General features: G+C 43.8%; 1 protein-coding gene across 6 annotated transcripts in view; it reads right to left on the minus strand.

The window, feature by feature from the left end:
• Nucleotides 1-24,302, minus strand: part of Pax (paxillin) — a 79,864-nt gene that overhangs the window by 16,710 nt on the left and 38,852 nt on the right. For all 6 annotated transcript variants that reach the window (XM_037424155.2, XM_037424154.2, XM_037424158.2 and 3 more), the window contains exons 3-5: nt 23,419-23,656; nt 11,464-11,641; nt 500-614 (exon numbers count right to left, since the gene is read on the minus strand). In XM_037424155.2, coding sequence (XP_037280052.1) covers nt 500-614; nt 11,464-11,641; nt 23,419-23,656 — 531 coding nt within the window. The remainder of the gene's footprint in view (nt 1-499; nt 615-11,463; nt 11,642-23,418; nt 23,657-24,302) is intronic.

Raw genomic sequence — 24,302 nt, forward strand, 5'->3', positions numbered from 1 at the left:
ATTGCTGTCCGCCCAGTGCATCTCTCTTATAAAGGGGTTCAGCTGTGGCAGTGAATTCTTGCAGTCCATCCATACAAACTCCAGTAATTAATGTAGTTATCATATTTAACAGTTTCTCTGATCAGCAACAGTTTTGCAAGAGCAGAACGAAAGTAAGTGCTAGAAGCTCCCATGCCTATTTAGGAGAAATATCTTGACATTAGTTTTCAAACATCAAAACTTGAATTCATGCGATAGTCACGTGCACACCTCTTGTCTGGTTTGCAGTTTCAGAGACAAGCTTCATGAGAACATAATAAGTGCCAGTTAGCCCCAACATACTTCTCAGCACACTAGCTTAATCTGAATTAAAATGGCAGATAAAAGAAATTCCAGCAATTATCCGAGACCAGACTGCTATTCATCATGGAAGCAATCGCTTGCAGAGGTAGCAAACTTGGCACGTGCAAGCGAACTTCAGCTCAATACGCATATAGAAGATGAAATGAAAATGACTCACATTGAAGTCTGAAAGTGATGCCATCAAGTCATCAAGTTCTTTGGTTGCGGAGGAAGCAGTTGGAGTTGGAGCGCCATAGCTGCGTGGTGGCTTGGGGCTCTGTGGTGTCTTTGGACTGCAAGTGGCATGATGACAGAGCTACATGTGCTACTGGCTCGTTTATATTGTTGGCTCCTGAAGGGAGCATCAAAGCTTGACCACTAAAACGTAAATATGTTTAGCACCCATGTAAATGTTAAAGAAGCAGGAAAGAAGCGCACGACATTATCCTGCAAGGAACACACATGTCTGATATACTCCAGCAACTGATACTCCCTTCAAACAGCAGCAATTGCTTGACTGCCCACAACGCTGACATAAGCACTCAAAAAAAAATCTGAATGTTGAGTTGATACCTGTAGGTTGACTTGTTGCTCCCTGGCAAGGAATTCAAAAAATACCTGCTTCATTTGAATAAAAAATGAAGAGGAAACTTTTATTTTATACTTCACAGTCATAAAATGAACTGCAATGTCATTGATTTCAAGGTGTCATAGCTTATTTACTTTTGTTTGCATGTCCTCAAAAAGCGTACACAATTATCAGGCTGAAGTTTCTGGAACGATAGAGAGTTCACCAATGTTGGCCTGATACTGCCAAAATCAACACTGCCACAAGAAGCTGTCGCAAACAACTCAAATGGCATCAGCATCTTCTTTTATTTATAGGTCTTTGCAGGCATAACCAGTCCTCATACAATGCATGTTCTGCAGTTCCAGAAGCAAAACCTACATTGTAATGGTCTCTTTAGCATGCGCTTAGTGCATATAAAGTGGGAATATCTTTAAAGGACACTTTATTAGGTGCACCACCAAATTAGCAGATGCCCTGGAGGTTACAAGGTGCTGTTTGTTTTGAAAATGTACCAGCAGGAGGATTTTTCAACTTTGAATAAACAGGGTAAACTGGAGATATTTGTAAGAGGCCTTTGTCCTGTAGTGAACATATAGATAGGCTGATTATTACTAATCTTATTTATTGGAAGAGTTAGGAGAGACTTAAAGGTCCTGTTACAATGGCAACATGGCAATGTGGAGCACAACACTGTAAAGTTCACAGGAAACAGCTATGCTGAGTGATGGTGTAAAAATGTTTTCTTTTTTTTTTCTATGTTTGAGCCTATGTTGGTTTCTTATACTATGGCTATCTGAACACTGTATGTGGCCATTTGTGAATCTTACACACACAAAAATATACTGGACAGTGAGATGAGTGTCAATAATATGCCTTATTAATAATAACAAATGATTACTAGATTAACGATTCTGTGCCCACCCTAATTCCATATGGGGTTAAATCTTGGGTTAAACCTTTGGTACTGAACTTATCTGAAACCTTCGCACGACAACCATTTGCCACATCGCCTCCCAATCAAACGCAGCTCCTCAGCAGGAATGTCACGAGAAATGATCCGATTCGCCAGTGCCGCTTGTAACTGCCGAAAATAACAACCTCACTGGCAGCACGCCAAGACAATGCATCTATTTGGCACTATAAAAGTGAGACATCTAGAGTCAGTCGTGTCACTTTTTGACAGGTGACGGCTGGAAGAAAGCTCTACTGCCCTGGATTGCAGTGTTTGTAAGTGTGGCTGTCAGTTTGAACGCCTCCAACTTGAATGAAAATAGGAACAAGCAGCGTAGGGCCTTATGTTGGCATTCTTTCAACTAATAAATGCTGGATAAAAGTAGTAGGTCATATGCTGTACACAACACCGAAAGCAATGCCAAGTTTTCTTACCACACGTATTTGTACATTCGCCTTAGAAACACGAATTAAATGAAGCAACAGGTTGCTTTTGTAGATACCGACAATACGCTGACATTTTGCAGTAATTTTTGTGCTGCATTATTTGATAATGTAAATTGTCAATGTTGATATACTAAATAGCGAGAAAAAAGCAACAATGAAAAAATCTCTGTTAGATTGTTTTTACAGTAAAGAAAAAGGAAATTTAATATCCCATGATTCTCTCTAAAATGTAAATGTAAAACATGCTAGGCGTGTAAGCAGTTAAAAAAAGTTTTATGTTTCATTTCCGGAGGTACTCAGCAAGCTCTCGACATTAAATAAATGAACTAAGGCAAAAAAAAAAACCTGTCCCCATAAAGAAAACTGCCTCTTTCAACTTTTATTATACCAGGGCCATAAGAGTAAATGAAGGTGATCTTGCTGGCAAAAAAGTGCATTAGAAAAGCATTTCCTTTTCTTGCAAGCCAGCTTAAAAATGCTCCAATGCTATGCAAAAAATGAAGTCAAACTGGTCTCAAGAAAGTCATCAAACCATCCCTATCTAAAGCAGCTTTCTTAGCTTAAACATCCTTTCCAAACTTTGCATCCAGGAAGGAAAACGTCAACGAAAAAAGAGCGGGAGGAGGGGGGGGGGGGGGGGGGGGCTCCACACAGCTACTTTCATAGCCCCCTTTAAAGTGGCGTAGCGAAGTCAAAACAGATTTCGCAGCCGCTCCTCGTTGGCAGCACAACAACTGTGAGAGACCCGTAAACCGGCGACCACCTTCCTTCAAGGCAAAAGAATGAGACAGAAAACAAACCGACCGGCGCCGAGGTGAATGTGCCGTGCGCAAAGTGTGGAGGGGGAAAGAAAGAAGAGAAAAAAAGAGAATGAGAGAAAGAGGAGAAGGAGGAAGTGCCAAAAAAAGATACACCTGCCTCTTTTCCCCCCCACGCGAACTCCCTCGCAGCCATTTCTCTTTTTACTCGATGCCTGCCGCCGACGTTGCCGGGTGCCCTAAACCCAGTTCGGGATCGGGGTGCCAGGCCTCGCTCCATAACTGCCAGCCAACGAGCGTCTGACCTCCACTTCACTCCAGGGCCGTGGGCAACGTGGGAGAAGACCCACTTCGAAGCGGCGGGCTTGGCACGTGGAGCCGACAGCCCGCCTCCACCCTCTTAACCACTCCTTTCTGTGGCAAGTTAAAATGGTTTGCCGTCATCGTGACGGCGCGAGAGAAGTGACAGAACAAACTGATGCGCGATGAAGCCACCAACGTGGCTGAGCGTGTGTTTAGAGAAACAAACCTTCGGAGGAAACGCGGCTGAGGCAAGCAGTTGAAACGAGGTGTAGGGACAACGACTGACTAGTAAGGAGACGGAAAGAAGGAAAGTCTGATTCCTATACTTAACCAGATCTTATGCCTATGCTTCTCACCACTGACAGCTCAAAAAAAAAAAAAACGGAATGCTTGCATTAATTAAGGCACATCTTTGGTTTTGTTCTGTGAGCTGTTGAGAAACCTGGTAAGAAAAGAAAGAAGAAAAACATAGGCTAAGGATACGTGGCAGAACACAGTGGAAAAGCCCACTGATGAAGGTTTGGTGTGGCAAGAAGTGACACCAAGTTCAGACTTATCACGAATCAGCATTGGAAACAGGGCTCAAAGAGACACCAGATCTATCTGTGAAACTGTGAAAGGTTAGTTCAGGGGTAGCAAAGAGCTTGAGACGGGGTTCCTCACACCCGCTCGTCTGCCTGCCTTTACTGTTCCACATGTTGGTCACCACACCATTGTACAATTGCCATCAAGTCATTATCAAGCCACTGGCGGGTAATAGGGCTTGTGTGAATATAGTTTCTTTATGCAAATGGTAATTAGTATACATTAAATTCAAATGTAATTGGAATACTAGGAAGATTTGAATAGTAGCAAGGTGCAAGTTACAAGTTGTAAAATGTGTTACATTTAAAAAATTGACATAATTAGCTCATAAAACGCCATATAACACACTTTATAGTTTAAGAAAAAGTTAATCAGGGTTCATATGATCTGCATACTTAACCTTAAAGTGTTTCTTCACTGCAGTGCACATTTGTTCTGAGTGTCCAGTTTCACGGCATAGTGGCCCTATGCTGCAGTGAAACAACCTTTTCAGGTGGGTTACATTGGTTTATAATTTGTTTTGAATATTTTGAAACTTCAGAAATTTTAAATTGAAGTCAAAGAAATTGAAGGGGTCCAGGTGCCCCCGATTTTCCACTCCCACAATGCACGCCTGTAATTTGAGCTAAAAAAGCAAGCACTGATGGCAAATTTTGTCAATACGAAATTACAAAACGGTACACCAACCGGCCGTTAAGGAAATGTCCTAACTTCAGCACAAGCGTTGTTTGAGAGACATAAGCTTACCAAGGTACTGTGCTGCAAAAGGATTGAAAGCTGAGTGCTTGTGTTGAGTGATTCTACCTTCGTATGTTGTGTGCTCTTCTGCTCCAAGTTCGGGGAATGAAAAGGCACTATACTAATCCACTTGTTATCCCCTTCTTGGTACACCCCCAAATTTTCTATGAGTGAAACAGACCTATGAGGACCAGGACCAATTTTACTGCCCACTGCGTGGCCATTATAATAATATACTTTCGTTCGATAAATGGTAAATAAGCGCACAAAAGTTCCTTTCTGACAGTACCTTACCTATCCGAGGGTAACAGCGTGAAAGACGAGAGACTAGGCAAAAAAGGAAACGTACACGAGCGCTGTTGTATGTCCTTTTTTGCCTGGACTCTTGTCTTTTGCGCTGCTTCCTTCCAATATGTCATACCAACATGCCCAAGCAACCACAATAGTAACTTGCACTTTTGCTATTGCAAAACAAGCTCTCTCTCTTTTTTTATTTGGCTTGGTGTTGAAGGCAGTGAACATGAACAGTCCATTCAGAAATACCCATATAACAAAAATGCATCAAACTCCTCTCACCAGCTAGGGTGTGAATTTTGAACGTGCTTAATTGAGTTTAGGAAAGTGTTCATCAGCACACAAGGACTACCTTGCGTTTTGAATGAACCAGATATAGAGCCTTGCAAAGCTTGAGAATTTTCCCTGCACCAAAATATGCAATGACAAAGTTCGCTCATGAAATATAAGAAAATGAAATTTGGCCTTTTGTTTTGTTAATAGAAAACTAAACTACTGTATTCTTAACATGTAATTTTAAAGAGTATGAGCCTTTACGTGACTTACTGTGACACTTTGTATATCATCCCTTAATAATTGCAGTCTTTAAACTCTATGAAACTATAGTGTAGCTTGGGAACATATGAGAAAGTGATATTTTTACCATGAGGTAAATTAATACCACAAGCTATCCCTTTTCATATGACCCCTCACCTCCCAAAAATAATTATTATGATCAAACATTCTGCCACGTGCTAGAGATGCACACTATTTTGACCAAGAGCCAGAGCACTGGGCCTCTGCCTATGCATGTGCCGAAAATGCTGCTCACCAACACTTGGGCATTAATGATGCAACTTGTCAGCCAAGAAAACTAAGAACCCCTTCAGAAAAATGTAAAACAACCGAAACAAAAAAACAGCCAGTGCAGCAAGCGGTCACGTCCTCAAAATTATATTTTTTTTCATGTTCTGTGCTCTATACCAGCCCTTGTTTCCAAAGCAAAAACCTTTTTAACGATTTTCTAGAGTGAATGTCAAAACATGTGAGTAGTTTGCGCCCTTCTAAACAGCTGACCGTAGAGAAGCCAGCTGGCTGCAAATGACACTAAGAAATACTTCACATACTACGATGTCACATTCTTGTTGGCGAGGATCAATGGAAAGAAATGAAGACGATCTTTCTGAAACAGTGTGCCTCTTCATAATTTGTTGTTAGTACTAATATAGCCTTACTATATAGGCCTACTATATATATAGGCCTACTATAACATAGGCCTGGGGAGTAGGATGGAGAGGAAAGGAAATTGTTCACGATTTATGCATTCATGTCATGTAAAATGTGTCACAAAAGCATGTAGCTAGCATTTTAACTTTCTTTTAGATACTTAAGACTCCTCCTGACAAGTACAAAATGCAGCGTGCCATAAATGTAGTGTAAGGTTATTCTTTTCTCAGTTATGCTTTAGTGCTTTAATTTGCATTGCATTAACGGGCTGTTGACAATTAACATAAGCAAGAAACACATCCAGTACTTTGCACTGCTGCATTTAACATGCAAGAAGAAAGCAAAACATAGCCTAAGGTAACTATTCATTCTAAAAAAAAATGCATTCATAATATGGAATATTCATTATACTACAGAAACTAAGCTAAACAACAACTCCAAGAATGTATGAATGAATAGAACTCTAAAAATGTGGTGATTATATAGAATATTCATTATAACATCACATGGCAAAACAAACATACATAACAGAAGGGCTGAAAAGCGGGCCAGTTGGTATCGATTCCTACTGAAATATTGGCAGTGCAAACAAACAAGACACAAAAGGAGGAGACAAACAAGTGCAGCTGTTTGTCTCCTCTTTTTGCATCCAGTTTGTTTTCGCTGCCAATATTTTAGTATGACACATAAATAATTCGCAAGCAGAAAAATGTATCCATTTCAAGAAGCTGCTGCAAAGTTTTGAAGTGCTGATAAATCTTCATGCAATGAACTTCCATATAACAGTATCCTAGACATAATGTACTCTATGTAAGAAATGAGTAGAATCTTTTCCAGCAGTTGCTAATCATAGCTTCACAGATCTTGACGGTGACAAGCCAGTGAAGGCAGTGTTCAAGGCACTTAGGGGCACGCATATCTGCTGAGAGTAAGATGCTTGAATTAATGCCTCGTTTCCTTTTAAAAAAGAAAGAAAAAGAATAGGTGGGGGAGGGGGCAGAGCATGCAGGCTGGCAATTACATTTTATTACACCCTCCACACATCATAGTTAAGTAAATGATTCAAACGGGTTTGATGAACATAGCACTTGGTCTCCATTCTACATTGGGCATGACCCAAAGTTTTCATGGCGAGCTATGAAAGCAGAATGGGCGTGATAGTTCGGCTTACACCAAACGTGATACCAAGGCTGCTCACGATGATTAAATTCAAAACATCCCACGCAACATCTACGGCTGCAGAATTGGCAGCAGTTCGTGCCGCGTTGCTGCAATTTCTCATCGATCAACCTACACGCAAGTTGACTATTTTCTGCGACTCGAAGGCGGCAGTGCAGTCTCTACTATCAGCCTTACGCTGTGGACCGCACGAACAGCTGGTACTGGAGATAGCAGAGGTTATACACCACCTGACTGAGAATCATCGGCAATGAATGGGCCGATCAAGCTGTCTGCTCAGCCCACGCAGAAGATCATGAACTACTACTACGACTGTCTAGGACAGATGCTGCACGAAAGCTCCGCTGGCTTGCTCGCCAGCAAACCACATCAGATTTCAGATTTTTTATTGGTACGAATACAAGAATGTGACATGTGTTTAGTATACAAAAAGAGGTCCCAAAGTCAAAGACTGTATCGGGACCTCCTGTTAAGGGCAAATTGCAGTAAAACACTGTTAGAGGCAACATAATGGAATCACAATGGAATCAGCCACACTTCAAGCATGCCTGACTGTACTCGCTTGACCCTACGTTAAGTCTTCAAGTCCTGTCGGGGCTTTGCCAAGCAGACCAGACCCTTTTATGTAAGCTGTGGTTGGGCATTGCGCTTACCAACACCTACGCATTCCGCATTGAGATGACCGACACCGCAGCCTGTGGCCACTGTGGCAAAGAAGAAACCATCTAACATATCCTTTGTGACTGCCTAGAGTATAGTAGACAATGACTATGCCTTCGCAAGGAACTCAGCAAATTAGATAATCAACCTCTGTCCGAGGAAAGAATTCTGTTATGTATCAATATCGACAAGATGTACCTTCACAAAAGAAGGCCCTGAAAGCGCTACTGCACTTTTTGCGATCGACCGGCCTTTCTGAACGGTTGTAGCCAGAACGCCCTTCCTATGCGTGTTTTAGTTTTCTCATGAGTGCAAGTGATTTTTTTTTTCTCTCTCTCTTTATCGACCCCCTCTTTCTTGACCCTGTTTCCCCACCTCTGTGCTGGGTAGCAAACCAGATGCCGATATCTGGTTAACCTCCCGGCGTTTCTTTTTTTCTCTCTCACTCTCTCTCTTTCTCTCTGTCTACACCAAACGTTACAGTGGGCTGGGCCTGCCTTTGTTCCAACACTCTGCAAGCTGTAGAGCCGTTGTAAAGAGGTCTTTGTTGAAGCAGCATGGCTGTAAATGTGGTTGAGTGCTTTCAAGTGTGCATGAAACACATATTTGTTGCAGCCAGAAAGTTTACGTCATGTGTAGCTCCAACGCATAATTCTATAGGTGCCCTATCCTGCCTTCTTTCTTGTTCTTTTCCCTGCTCTACGCCACAAATCTTTCATTAAGAAAACGGAGTGATTATGGAGTACACCTAAAGCAGTATGCCAGCTCCACCCTAGAGCCACTACAAAGAAAAAGCGATATCGAGAGGAGAGAAGGGCAATCTTAACAGAGCACTTCACTACGGCATCAATTCCTTTAGGCGCCTTGACGCTCTCGGCTGAGAACACTTGCTGAAAGGCACAGATACTCGCTTACGTGCACTATGATTCTGCAAGGACTTGTTTTCAAGAGACCCTAGTTTAACACCATGACACTTTCACCCACTGCCTGTCGTCACAACTCCTGTAATAGCCCTAGACATTGACTGAACTTTGACTAAATATTTATTTACTGTGGGTGATACTAGACCGAGAATTCTTCATAACCTTGTAGAAAATAAGTTTGCACCAAAGGTTTTATAAAATTTGACACTACTGGCAATGGACATGCCGCACAAGGTTTGGCCAGGACATGTACATGGCCAGGGCGTTGGCAAATGAATTCCAACTTCCAAGCACTAACCCCAAATAAGGGCAGTAGAGCCCAATGAAGCTAATTTTTTGATAGAGTACTGACACAATTTTGAAGGCTATAAGACAACTTGGAAAGTTTTAAAGTGTGTGCCATGCAACTGCATGAAAAACTGAGCACCTTGCGACATAACAATCAACTTGGTTCGGTGTTTACATAACTAACAACCAGCTTTGTAACAAGTTCGCATTTGCTGCCATGCTCCCTGGGTGCACTCTGCCTTGTAGTTGTCAATGTAGTGCTCAGGCGATTCCTTGAGTGATGCGCAATGCAAGTCTGTCGCTGTTTTGTGTGCGCGTACGGCTAGCAGTGTCTACCAACCAAACTCGCTGGGTTGTGCAACCTTCAGCGGTCTTTGAACTGAAAGCTGCGCCTGGGCCCTATAAAAATGTCCCCGAATAATTAACTATAGCACAAACCATTACTTGAGCAAACAATGTTTCTAGCAGTGAAAGGTGGATCCTTAGCTGCTGGCTGCAAGAGAAAAAATATGTAAAATTTTTGTGTTTAGTACTCTTTCAAAGGGCCCCTCAAAAGGTGACACCTTCGAGCTTACCAGCGCAATGCATGCACTGGGTGAGTTCACAATCACATCCGCCAAAACTCACACCACCAAACGCCATGAAAATGGGTTAAAATTTCAAGTTGAACGCCGCTTGCCCTTCTCGCATGGTCACCCCCAGATAAAAAGGCGAGGACATACATGATGGAATTGTCCTACGTGGACGGTAGTGAGGTTACATCCATCCTCTATGACTGTGCTCTGACATAGGCAACAGTAGCTCGTGACATGGTGAAATTATTCAAAACGACATGTGTAGTTTGTACAGTTTGTTACTTATAAAGCTTGACAGAAATAATGAGATGCACAAAGGAAATATGTCTGTCTATTTCATTTTGTTCTCATGAATTGCAGCAATATGCGGAGCTAGTGTGCCTCTGTTTCTCAGGAGTTCGTGTGCCCACGGTTAACGCATCGAGCACATGCCCACCCTAGAAAAGAAAGTAATGTTCTGGCACATTCGAGCACTCGTTAAGCTCATTTATGCTACCACATCCAAGTAAATGCTAATGCGGCACTGGCTCAGGATACCACTGCTCTCATGTCAATTAAATGTTGCAGTTTTCGTGCTCGATAATAGGTTGCAAGCCTAATGATGGCCGAGGCAGAAAGCCACAAAATAACGCTTGTCAGCAAAACAACGCCGCACATATGTTTGGGGGCTTGGGCATCTTGGACTTGCTTGAGCCTCGTAATGTGCATGTGCCCTGACATACACATGACGCGTTCCTCTCGCTCGACTGACGGAGAGGGTAGGGAATAGATTTGGCTTGCAAAGGTGACGCGCGATGAGTTGCAAGGTTTCGAGCTCGCCTCCTTGCACTACGGTTTCGCACCACTTCAAAATGCTGGTTTTCTGAGCTTGTTATGAACCGATTGAAAAAAGTTTTGTGGCACAATGCCCTTTATCGAACACACATCTGCCACTGTCTGACTAAAACTTGTTATGGGGCCTGGTGATGGGCCCTTTAAATGGGCACTGCAACACTTTTTCAGCATGGTCAAAAAATGCTATTGATCAGTAGCAAGGCTCCTGAGAACATGCGAGCCACACATTATAGAGCAGCGGATGGTATGAAAATAATAATGAATTCTGAGCCAGCTAGAAACCCCTCGCTCCTCTCTTGACTAATGATGCCATGACACCAAATGACCACTCCATAAATACAAAACCCACAGCCATGGGTTGGTTTGAGCATCGTGAGCTACACAGTTACCGTGACCACCTCAGGACACTGCATTGTGCTTGCCTGTGCAAGCGCAATCACACTGAAAGTGAGCTGCATGTTTAACTGAAAACAAAAAAGCAAAGTGCCCAAGGTCATCGTGTGCGCTGATGAACAGATATAGCTTCTTGCCCCCTTGTCGTGCCCCTTCCCGCCTGCATGCTCATAGGTACGAAACGAGAAACTAGTTGAAGCATGTGATAACTTCCTGTAACTCATGTTTTACTTGAAAGATTAAAAAAATTTTTGCAACGATCAATTTATTAGGCAATAAACTTTTTTAATGAAGCGAAGTGGTTACTTGGAAAGGTGTTGCCGAGCTCCTTAAATGATCACATGAGTCATCTGGAACTTGTGCCGAATATCTGAATATACTAGACATCTTTCTTTTGAACGACGAATATTGAGGCAGATATGATGCTTTCAACTCACATTCCTCGACTTGGCTGTGGAACAGCATTCTGGAGGTCATCGAGGAGGTTCTCCATTGCAGGTTCCATCTCGTAAGAACGTGGCGACGAGGGCGGCCGGTACCGAACTGGCGACGACGGCGAGAGGGACCTCCCGTTCGGCATATGAGAGACCTCGCGAGTGGTGGTAACCTCAGTCACTGCAAAGTCGGAAAGAAAAGAAGAAAGACAGAGAACCAGATAAGTGGGAACAAGACATGCCTGGTACCTTTTTAAAAATATTACATGGGCACACAAGTACTCACTCATTCACACACCAAACACTTTTCTTATGACATGCTTGTTGACATGCATCAAACACAAATCATTATTACTAAAAAATGACATCCTATGGAACAATTTTCTTTTTTTTTTACTTCATTGGTCACACGATTGTCAGCGTCCTTTTTTTGAGTAGCTAAGAAGACCGGAAGCTGTTATACCCAACACAAGCCTCCAGTCATTAGCTTCCAAGGCTTTACACTAATCCAAGCATCATGACTTGAAACACCCCTGCGATTACAACTTTAGGAATGACCACACCACTTATCATTCCGAGAGTGACTTTCGAAAAAATGCTTCCAATAATGTTCTGCGCAACCCAAATACCATTCATTTAAGCGGCTCACTTCAGATGATGCTTGCATGTCTCTCTTACATCAATCAGCTTAGAAAAACGCTTATGTCTGCACAACTGCACAAGTGGTAAGTGCAGAGGAGAAAAGAAACAGTAGATTAATGGCAGTTCAAAGTGTCCAATGTACGAAGCAGAACTGATAATGTACACAATGCTTGTCAAGGCAACACAATCATGTCAGAAAACATTATATTGAAGATATGCGATTATTTGCGACACAGGGATATTTCGAGTCAATGACTTACATTTGTATGTTTTCAATGTTTTAACATGCTACACAGCACCATACTTTTGTATAATCTGCGGCAAAAAAAACCCGAAGTTTTTCAACTCTACAGTCACCCTACCCCCCCCCCACACACACACATAAGTAGGGAAGAGGAAGTACTACCAGATACAAAATCAGAAACAAATACTCGCATTCACAGCATCTTACTGTACCAAATTTTCACAAATGAACACTCATGCATCTGCATGTAATGATATGTCCTTGACATTTAGACCATACGGTATGGGGGATACGTGCAAAAATCTGGCACCATAAATAAGCACCCGAACAATAAATGAAGAACAGTGGAAGACCAAGCCACCAGACCCCGACTTGAAGAACAAGTGCAGCCTCATAGAATGGGTGTGAGAGATGGCTATGGCCGCTGGTTATCTAGAATAGGGAGGCTGCCCGCTTAGGTTGTACACTGCGCTTGATCAGAGTAAAAGTTTAGTTTATTCTCTCTCTTCTAAGAACAAGTTTTGGTTAAGGCACCAATGATGTGTCTTCTAACACAGGATTGTTCCAGTGATGCAATCATCACAGCCAGCAGTGAGTTGAACCAGAAGTTTATCCCTGCTCTTGCTACATTTATATATAGAAGTTTATCCCTGCTCTTGTTACATTTATGAGCAACGACATCACATTATAATGCCAGTTATGCCAGGTGCCCATTTTCAAACCGATTCACATCCTTTCACATATATTATGCATCATTTTACGTATATAAAAATATTGCTACAAGGTACCAGCAATGAACACATTATGAAAGAAGACAATGCTTAGTGATCTCTCGTGCAGACTATACCCTATCTTATACGTCTGCCTCCAAGTGCTGTACATACATTGCGTATATATCATGCCTTACACCCATTCTTCCCATTACAATATGTATCGGTCGTCATTCATTTGGTAGCATCATCATTAGCAAACACCTACATGACTGTTATCCATCACACTTTTAGCCTGTTTGCGAAAACCAAGAACTGCGCAGACATTTCCAGAGGTCTCGCGAGGCCCGAGGCATTGCAGGGAGGACGATGTCAATGATTGCACAACACTTTGTCTCACGTCCCTGACCGTGTGCTGGTTTGTGCCAAGGCACTCGGAGTTTCAACTTGTCAGAAGCTGGATGTTATTAAGAGCGCATCACAGCACGAAAAGAAAGACAACACACACTGCTGCCAAAAATTATTTTTAGCTACACATCCGCACGACGCGCATCGCAGAAAGGTGGGGAATGACACTGGAAGGGACAAGTGGAACAAATGGCAACGCCACATTAGTGACACCAGATGACTGGTCAGATCCACAGTCTAGAGAGCACTTGTGTGCGCAGATGTCATAAGTAAAGGTGAGGGGCTTCAGACCCTCCTCGTGGCACTTGCCGACAGAATTGAAGCACAACAAACATCTGTGAGGGCTGGAGATGACATATTTATAGAAATAGCTGGCATTGCTATCGAGGAGGCTTTGTTGATTCGACTCAAGCCAATTCGACTCCTCATGAAGGTCCTGGCTTGCACCGACACATTTTAACACTTTTTGCTTGGATCATGAACTTGGAAGCAGCGTCTGCCTCAGCAGCGCTCGCAAAAGACAGTGAGTGCGTCGAATAAGCATTATCGTACAATGAAAATGAAATTTTTATCCCAGTTTAAGCAGGTTTCAAAATGACGAGATAAAATCTGTAAAAGATGACACCAGGATTTGGGCCTGTTGGTAGATCATCTAGAACTTACAATGGCGTAGCATTTAGAATAGCTGTTTGGGAATGCGTGCAGATTACTTATCCTGTGAACCATCCTTAATTGCTTTAGAGTTCTTTGCTTTTGACGAGCCGCATCCACTACAGCCAACTGCCAATTTTTCGGACATGCCCGATAATTTGGACATCTTCGCGGCACCGCCACGAGCCCCATAGAATCAATGTATAAGGAAGTCTGAAATTTCGGACGCTCGAACCACCCGGAGTCCAATTTTCCGGACTTTTTGACGCGACGGGAGGTCGGAAACCACCACTGACCTCCTGTGAAAACCACCACAACTGCCTCACACGCAATTACGATCGCATATATGAGCGCGCCGGTCTACTGTGGCGGCATCTGTTGCTTGGACTCATTGATCCGTTAGCAGAGAAACATACACAGCCTTCGAGATTTCTAACACTGGCCGTGTTTATCGTGCAAGAGTGCTTCACTGACAATCGAAACTATCCACCCGGAAATTTTTTGGCGGCAATAATGTTCCTTTCGCTTTAGCGCTTGTGCTCGTGCGTGCCACTCTGGCTTCCCGCGCAGCGCTTTCGCGAAGCGTTTCACCACTTCAAACTAGAACTAACCGTCACCCACCATGTTGGTCTGGCCACTCTGGCCATCTTGAATGTTTACCAGCGCCATGTCCGGAGTACCCAAGGAACCGTCGCCTGCCGTCGCGCCGTTTTGTTTACGCAGCCCACATGTTTGGCTAGCCTAGTGCGGGGTTGTGCGATCGTGTTCGTGTAAGTGTGCTACAAGCCTAGGTGCTTCGAGGCTCGTTAGCAAACTCCTTTGTTCACATCGTGAGGATTTCGCTTGCCTGCAATGGCCCCAACTCCGCCTTCGTCGTCCTCGCCGATGGCATCGAAGCGCGGAAAACAGTATCGTCGGTTAACGATGAAGAAAAAAGCCGCCGTTATTAAGTTAGTGAAGAGTGGCCGATCGTAGGCTGACGTTTGTCGATGCTGACAACGAGCTCGACTTCTGCGCAGAGCTAACCGACGACGAAATAGTCAATCAGGTTATGGCGGATTCAGGCGACTCCGATGTTGAAAAAGAGGAACCAACGCCTGCGCTACCTACGACCGCCGAATTGATGAGAGCATTGATGACGCTGTTATCGGTGTACAGTGATGACATGACCCTTGCTCAGATCGAGGCGAATGTGATCACATGCAAGCAGAACGCCGTTCAAACAAGGATCAACAAGTTTTTCAAGCCACTGCAGCTCTAACACTGGCTGCCCTGATGGCACCCGCTGTCGGCTGCATGCATTTTTTTTTAACGGCTCTTTTCAGAGTTCTTCCACTGATGCTTTGGCAGAGTTCCGGAAGTCTGGTACTTCGACCATGACCCTCTTGATCCGAGAAATATCAATGAAATGGTGCGTTTTTTGCTTGCATGTGTGTGTGTGTGTGCTTTTTTTTTCTTGAATTAAAAATTATCAGTAAAATAATGCGTTTTTTTTTCTTGCATTCATTTTTTCGGACTGCCCGAATTTTCCGACGGTTTTTCGCTCCCTAGAGGGTCCGGAAAATCGGCAGTTGACTGTATTCCCATTCCCTGTCGGGATCGACAAGAGTGGCGGGACATGCCGCCATCACGTGCATGATTTCCGTGATGCCATTACATGCATCCACAGGTCGGGGAACTGTCTCACAAGTCAACTCACTCGAACTCACTGAGACTCGGATCGAGCCGTGAGTATGAGTGAGTCCAGGTGAGTAATATTTTGGCGAGATTGAATCTGAGCGAGTCTGGTCACGTCTACTCAAAAGTATCTCAAAACAGTAGCGCTCATACCCCATTTCAATATTTATTGTTTACAAGCGTGAATTACGTAGGGGCGTGCCTTGTACTCTCCTTCAACCAGCATTTCCAGGGAAGTTCTTGATACATATATCTTATGTTGTTATATCTCTTCCAAGAAAATGTCCTTGCTGGTTTGCAGCCACTCGTAACTCGTATTCGAAGGTACACTATCAAAAGGCACGTCAAGAAGAGCACCGATTACATGAGATGTTGGTGTTAAAAAGCATTTACACCATGAAGAAAATTTTCGTGAGCGCGAGTCCAAGCGAGTCCAGCTCAGGAACATTTCAATGAGTCTGAGTTTGAGTGAGTCCCAAGCACGAAATGTATTTCATTAGCGAGTCTGAGTGAGTTCCATAATTTTTTCCAACCTATGCACGCATTGCACACTGTATTTATTTCCAACTCCGGATAGATTCTACTCATGTTGTGTTGTGTCAGAAAGGTACCTGTCCGCAGTAACCGCAGACGTGGACAGGTCTATTCAAGTGAAGGTGTGGCAACAGAAAATGCCTGCACTACGTGTAGTAGTGCTTGATAATTATGCTGTATGACATTAGTGCGTCTTATGCATCCCTTGAATGGTCACGGACGTCACCTCGAGTATGACTGGCACGGCATGTCAGTCCTCGTGCCCGGTCGTTGGCAACCTCGTCGAGGTTCAATTGGGTTCCATCCACTTGCCCCATATGTGAAGAAAACCATCTAATTCTGCTTCTGAGATTTCTCCTTCTCCCAAACTCTTTGTTAGAAATTTGGCTACTAGGCCTCTCTTGAAGCTTTTCACCATTTCACCACCGTTTTTGACTCCATACATGGGTCAATTCTTTACTTCTGACCACCAGGGCTATCACAGCTTGTCCAGCAACTGACCAATCTTTACGGAGTACAATTATAGCCTCCTACACCTCTCCTTTATTGGACTGTCTACGACTGCCGAGTACGCTTTTCATCCTCTGACCGAGGCCGTGTTAACAATTGCTGCCTGTGTTCCCACTCCTTTCATTTATCTAGTGAGGGCTTGTTCCCTCTGCCTTGAGTACCGTTACATTTTTTTTTTTGCATACCATACTGGAATTTGAAAGATGATGTGTTACAGACAATGTTTATGTTATAGTTCAAGACCCTTACATTACTGAACCGGGTTCAATAACGGCTTTTGGGTATCCCTAGCATAATGCTTCCAAATCAATAGCCAAGCAACTCTGGCTACAGTTTTCATAAAAATGTGCCAATAAAGGTTCCCAATGTGCCAATAAAAGTTCCCAACAAGCGACTGGCATATGTAGTACGGAAAAAAATCCATTAAATGCAGCATACAATGAAAGAGAAAGCTAAATAAATAGCTAACACTGGCACACATAGCCATGCTTAAATGGAACAAAAACTTCTTATGATTTCTATCTTGTGTGCCACCACACGATCTCGTCAAACATTCGTATCACAATGAACGCTGTTGCGGCAAATAAGCAAACGTAAAGAAATATAAAGTGTGGTTATCCAGACTTCGTTCCTGCGAGGTACTTTACTGGTGTAATTTAAAAAAATGTGAGATATCGAACATGGTATGGGATAGTGTGAAACAAACCTCTATAATCACGTTTGGCTGAAAACTTGTTAATGCCATTGAACGTCTCGTGCGAACACTGACATGCTTTATAAGAAGCTGATTTTCGGTTGTGCACGATTATATGACTTCTCATGCAAAATGGTGCCTATGTCTAGTGTATAAGGGGCGACACATAGTTGCAATTTAGGGCCACAAAATGCTCAGGGCTTGAATATTGTGCACGGCACTGCAGACATGATGGTAAGCAATGTTGCTGCCATGTTTACTAGGCAGTGCAACTTACCAGCTAGGTCTCGTGAATCACAACTACTGTAAAAGCTAATCAATTCGACTCCTGTTAATTCTGAAGATTGTACAATTTGGATGCACTCTCCAGTCCCGGCTAGCATATACATTGTTTATCGTAGCGGTTCTCAGCCACGGATGTGTTGGGGACCCCTTGTGGACTGGTGGAAGTGATGGGGGACCCCTTGCAATGGAGGGGAGGGAGGGTACGTAGGTAAATTAACACAACTGGAGCGTGATACAGGTGCCTCTTATTGCTACCAAAAGCATCAAACAAGTGTGCCACATCACTTCATTTTCGAAGTTCATCAATACGGCACAGTCACACTTAATGAAAAATGCATGTGAGAGTATCGCGGATCATATAAATAGCTTCGCGAAGCCCCTAGGGTTCGCAGACCCCCATTTGAGAACCGCTGATTTAATGGAATCGAACTCTCTATAATTTTGTCATAATTGGCCACGATTCGGTTAATTGGGACTTGCCCTGAGCGTGAAGCGCTGTAAATGTGTGGTGCGAAAGAATGAAAACGACATTCCCTTACGATCAAAACGATGCAGCACAGTCCACATTGCCATCGTCCTCATTGCTAACCACATGGTAACGATAGAAAAGTCAGAATGTTTCATACCTATTAGCGTTAGCTATCGCCAGTGACCCCTCACTGAATGTAGGTGCTAAAAAATTACACCATCTCCCACTAAAGGGAACCATAAGTAGAATGCTAACGCGTCCTTTCAAGACGAGCACACCATGAACTCATCCCGAACAGGAGCACGCCATGCGGGTTCATTGCCACGCCACGCAAAAGCATGTGCATTCATAACGCGTTTGCAGAATCTCATTCCCCAACCCCATCAAATGTTTGCTGAGAGAGATCAAGGCGGAGAGGCCACAGCATCTTACCCAGCCCCTTAGACAGGCTGGAACGTGCTAGCACATGAGCGTGTTCTTACAGTGCTTGGGCGGGCTGTTGTGCATGCGCAGTAAGGGTGGTCACGCCGCACACCACCAGATTGGGCTCCCCCACAAGCTGCTTCACATCTAAAAAGTGTGGCTGACATACACACTCATGTTGTCGGCATTGAGGGTTTATCAGCAGTGTTTACTGCGCAAAAAAAGCATAATCATGTCTACGTGGTGGTGGTGGCAGTAATCATACCGGGGTGCAGAGCATGTTTCGGGCTAATTAAGACAATGGGTGTCTTGCAGCAAGGTCACATAATATAGTAGCATGTCAAAATTGCGGCTTTTACACAGCTCTTATGCAAATAAGAGCATCTACCGTATAAACCGGAATATGGGTCGAGATTTTTTCAATAAAATAATAAGCTAAGGTCGCCCCTCGTCTTATATAGCGGAGTCTAGCCGAAAGTCCGACGCTGTCTGGCAACATATGGCTTGCATGTGCTTGTGAAGCCAGACGCGGCCATATCCACATCCAAATCCAATCGCAGTCTGTTTTCTTTGTGTTGGTGATTTGCTTCCGATCTGTTCCGAGTTTTCGCTCCGCTTGACATTGCGCTGCATTTTTAGTGGCCTTTTTTTTTCGTTCACTGAATATGTCTAGTGGTGTGAGGAGGCAGCACTCAGCTGCGTTTAAACTAGATGTTGTTAAGTTTGCAGAAGCGAACGGGAATATGGCTGCTCAGCGCCGCTTTGGTGTATCAGAAAAAAGCGTGCGCTATTGGAGGGCGCAGAAAGGGAAGCTGCAGATGTGCAATCCTCGAAAAATGTCATTTCGTGGACGAAGTGCCGTTCATCCGCAGTTAGAGGATAAGCTAGCGGACTTTGTGCGGGAAGTTCGTGCGCGCTCGCTGCCAGTGACCGTAGATACCATTCGCAAAAAAGCCGTGGAACTCGCTCGGGAAGCTGGGCTCACGAGAGAAGAGTTTCGTGCACCGAACTTTTGGGTGCGTCGATTCATGCGACGCAAAGAATTTTCTCTTCAGCGGCGCACATCCATCTGTCAAAAGTTGCCGGAGGAGTTCGAGGACAAGCTCATAAACTTTCAGCGCTTCGTAAACCGGCTTCGGGAGCAGAACGACTACATGATGGGGCAGATTGGCAACGCCGATGAGACTCCCGTGTGGTTTGACATGCCTTCGTCGACCACGATCATGCAGCACGGCCTCAAGGATGAGAAGCTGCTGTCCACTGGCAACGAGCATTCGCGCTTCACCGTCACGCTGGCATGCACGGCAAATGGTAGAAAGCTTCCGCCCTTCGTCATTTTCAAACGCAAGACAATGCGATGGTGCGACAGTTGGTGCGACAATGCGACAGTTGCGATGGTGGTAGAGGGGAGCTCCGACGATCGGGATGGGGTGCGCCCAATTCGCAAATAAATGTGGTTCGGCAGTTTTGGGTTGTTTTCCTTTTTTTTCTTTTTCGGTAACCTGAACTTGGGGGGGTCGACCTATATTCCCACTCGACCTATAGTCCGGTTTATACGGTACGTATTCATGATGAAAAATTTAGGTTAAAAAGAAAAGAAAAAAATAATGCTTTTTCTTCCCTGCATGCCCGGCTTCAGTTCCCTATGACACGCAGGAAAGGGCGATTCTGCTCCACCAACGTTATCGCCTATTTGTTGGCCTAATCCTTGCCTACTTCATTTTCGCTGTACCGGTGCTGAGCGGTGAGATTTACCCACAGGGGCCTGGCGTATACCCGTTTTTATGATGGACCGTGACTACATGACACACTGTGACGGCAGCAGACGCCGGCGAGACTAACCCGTAGTGTGCCTCACACCTAACAACAACTTTTGCCACCTTTAAGCAAAACTTGATGCTATATAAGAACGCATTCACAATGTGTAAATTTGAGATGAACATTTCATTTACCTACTTCATAATGTCAACAATTTGTTATGGCCGTGTTAGCAATGTTGAGATTCAATTATACTATTACTGTTGTGCCCAGATAAATGAACAGTGCAAACAAGGGAAAAGTTGAGTTGTATAAAGTGCTTGATAGTGAATAAACTTTATTTTCGTATCCAGCATGTTTGTGGTCCGGGCTAGACCGCACAAGGAGGTACTACCTGGAGACCTTGTCTCTGTACAGCCTCCCTGGGCTGCTGGATAGCCCATTTTCGGACTTTAACCTCCGAGCTGAGCAGCACAAGCCGCCACTGCTCCCGGAGGACCTCAGGAAAACTTGTTGATAAGTTGGGGCATTCCCATATTATATGTTTGTAAGACGCCTTTTTTGTTACACATTAGCTTACATTTATTGTCCGGGTATAAGTGTGGGTAGCTCCTGTGGAGGTGCACAGGGTTCGGGTAGCAGTTCATCTGTGGCTGTCGGTATTCCGATGCTTCTTGCCTGTTTAGAATCGGGTGAGGTGCAAGAAAGACGTGCCTCGCTTCTCTGTAGTGTTGCATGTATTCTGTGTAGCTTGTGAATCGGTCTTTGTGTGGTCAGGTTGCGCAGCGGGTTAATTCTCGCGACAACTCATGAGCCACCTCGTTCGGATTGGATGTATCAGTCTCTGTGTGTGCCGGGAACCATACGAGGTATTTGGGTTCATCTACTTTGTGTAGAAAGTGCTTTAAAAAATTATTTTCTAAACTTCGCATTTGAGCAAGCTTTTGATTGTCCAATTAAAAAGGAAAAATTCAAGGGTTTTCATGAGCCAAGATCATGAGACATGACTATGGGGTATGTCACAGTGAGTGATTCTAGATTAATTACAATCACATGAGGTTCATTAATCTACACTGTCGTCTTTTAAGAAAGGGAACACGCGAGCGTGTGGCTGGCACTTTTCGGCGGCTGCCTATAGCACAATCAACCGACAAGTAAAGAAAGCATGTCTGCTTTTGGTCATTTTCTATTAGCAAACAAAATAAAGAGTCAAGGGCGTTGAACAAGCGCTGCTAGATTACGCTCCCGCTCCAGTCTCGCCGCGGGCAAGGCTTCCCCCGAAAGCAGACGTTATTTTTTTTAGCAGTTGTTTCACGGTGTTTCGGACAGATGTAACTGAGCACAGGCCGCTCACTCGTGTGTTCATAAAGGATGACAGTGTATGCCCAAAGTAAAGTATACTGGTGTTTTACTGCTCTCCCCCCATAACAATGAAGCTGCCAAGGCTAGGGGCCAAAAACACACCCTGTAGCTCAGCAGTGCAGTATTCAAACCTGCCATCACGGCAATCAGAACATTCACTTTGCAGCCACATAACTGTGAATGCAATATATTGCCATTTGTTATAAAAATGTGGAAAACACAGATTTCCTCCTCGAATGAAAAAACTTTTATGTGACACTCACTCTTCTGTATAACTGTTTTTTTTTTCTCCCTCGACCAATCTATCTCCCTTTGTTTTTTTTAATATTACTTTTACCTAGTTTCAATAAGTGCTGTTACATTGTTGTTTGTTGATATCAAATGCTTATATTTGCATCTAATAATTTTTTAACGGACTACATTTACTGCTGTTGCCAACTGAACATTTACGTTTCTGGAGTACATCATCATCATCATCAGCCTGCCACGCCCACTGTAGGGCAAAGGCCTCTCCCGTGATACGCCAATCAACCCAGTCTTTTGCTTTCTGCTGCCACATTACACCTTCAAACCCAGTTTTAATCTCATTGGCCCATCTAACTTTCTGTCTCCCCTTCGTGCATTTGCCTTCTCTAAGAATTCAGTCAGTTACCCTTAATTACCAGCGGTTATCCTGTCTACATGCTACGTGCCTGGCCCATGCACATTTCATGTTCTTGATTTAAACTATGATATCCTTAACCCCGGTTTGTTCCCTGACCCACTATGCTCTCTTCTTCTCTTCTTGTTACACTAATCATTTTCCTTTCCATCGCTCACTGCGTCCTCCTCAAGTTAAGCTGAACCCTCTTTATAAGCCTCCAGGTTTCTGCTCTGTAGGTAAGCACCAGGAAGATGCAGTTGTTATATACTACCTTCCTCTTGAGGGTTAGTGGTAAATTACCAGACGCCCCTATGTAGAGAGAGCAGGTCAGCCCAGCATGTAATGACAAAATTCGTTTCCAATACCGATGTCGGACCATTTCCAATTGTATATTTACTTAAAACATGTGATGAAAGAATTGCTAAAAAAAATAAAGGTCTGGGGTGTGGCCTCATTAGCGACTATCTGCAAGTAATGCACTCCCTCTCTAGAGCAGGATTGGTCACCCTGGTGCAGTACTTGTCCACTAGCTTCCGCATGAATGCACCAGTTATAGAGTACAGGAGTTGCCAATTCAGGTAACACATCTGACCTCTATCTGCATAGCCTTATCTTGCACAGCTGATTGTGATACACTTATCTTGTAGAGTTTATTGCGAAGGAATGAAAAATCGATAGATTGATTGATCAATTGATATTGTGTGAATCTAACCCACAATGCAGAAATAGAGCCCAGAACTTTGAGCCTGAGCTGCTAAGTTGTCACGGTGGATGTATCACTCACCCTAGTTAAATGCTCACATATCCGTATTTAATCACTGCATTTTTTACGTTTGCATTAGTCTTTGCATTTGGTTATCTGTGTCCTTAAGATAAGCAGAAACATGATGCCTCAATGCACAGTGTCAAGCATGGCAAGGCATAGCAAATAGCACACGCTTATCTCACCTCTGCTCCTAGACGGTGGAGGCGAAGGCGTGATTGGGTGTGGAAACTTGGCCGTGTTGAGGTCTTCCAGGAGGTTGTCCAGCTCTGACAGGTTGTTGGAAATGGGCGAGCGCCTAGGTGTTGGGGGACTGGCAGGCCCATCCAAGAGGCGACGGCTGCGTGGCGACGTTGGCGAAGCAGTTCGATTCGTAGTCGTAGTTGTGACTTCCCGTACGATGTACTGGTTCTGGTAGATGGGCTGCAAATGAAAACGTGACAACCTTTGAGGCACTGTCTATAGTTGCCTGTGTGCTTAAAGTAGAAACGAGATGCCTCAAGTTTTAAACAGGTCGCTCAACGAATTGGCCGTTCTTTCAAAACTATATCACGATTATTTGGTCTTTCTACACACTACATAAGCCACACTCACTGTAATCATTTTATTACTTGAACACTCTACACATATGACAGCCCTTTCAACAACCTCATCACACGTAACATTTGTAATTCACTGAATTATTGCATCATCAAAAACTGATAACTACTTGCAAGGCCTTCCTAGGCCTCACCTGGTCCTTGTGTCAATAAATGAAATACATAACTAATATGACCGAACAAGCTTACCAAAATTAAACTATATAAAGGCCAATTTTTCATTGCAATTTTTGTACATACACCAATATGCAACTGTCAAGTGATGAATTTCAAAGCATTTCCTTGTCTACAGATCATTTTGGTGCAGGAAAGTTCAAGCAACTTTCAACGCTGAGATCCCATAAGTTTGGGCATGTTGGTATTCCATTTCAGTATCTAGGACAGCACAAGACAAGGACCAAAAGACAACCAAACGAAGACAGGTGCTGGCATGCTACTGGTTCGATTCTGCTGGAGCTAATACCCATCTT

This window comes from Rhipicephalus microplus, chromosome 3 (genome assembly GCF_043290135.1).
Source record: "Rhipicephalus microplus isolate Deutch F79 chromosome 3, USDA_Rmic, whole genome shotgun sequence".
NCBI lineage: Eukaryota > Metazoa > Arthropoda > Arachnida > Ixodida > Ixodidae > Rhipicephalus > Rhipicephalus microplus.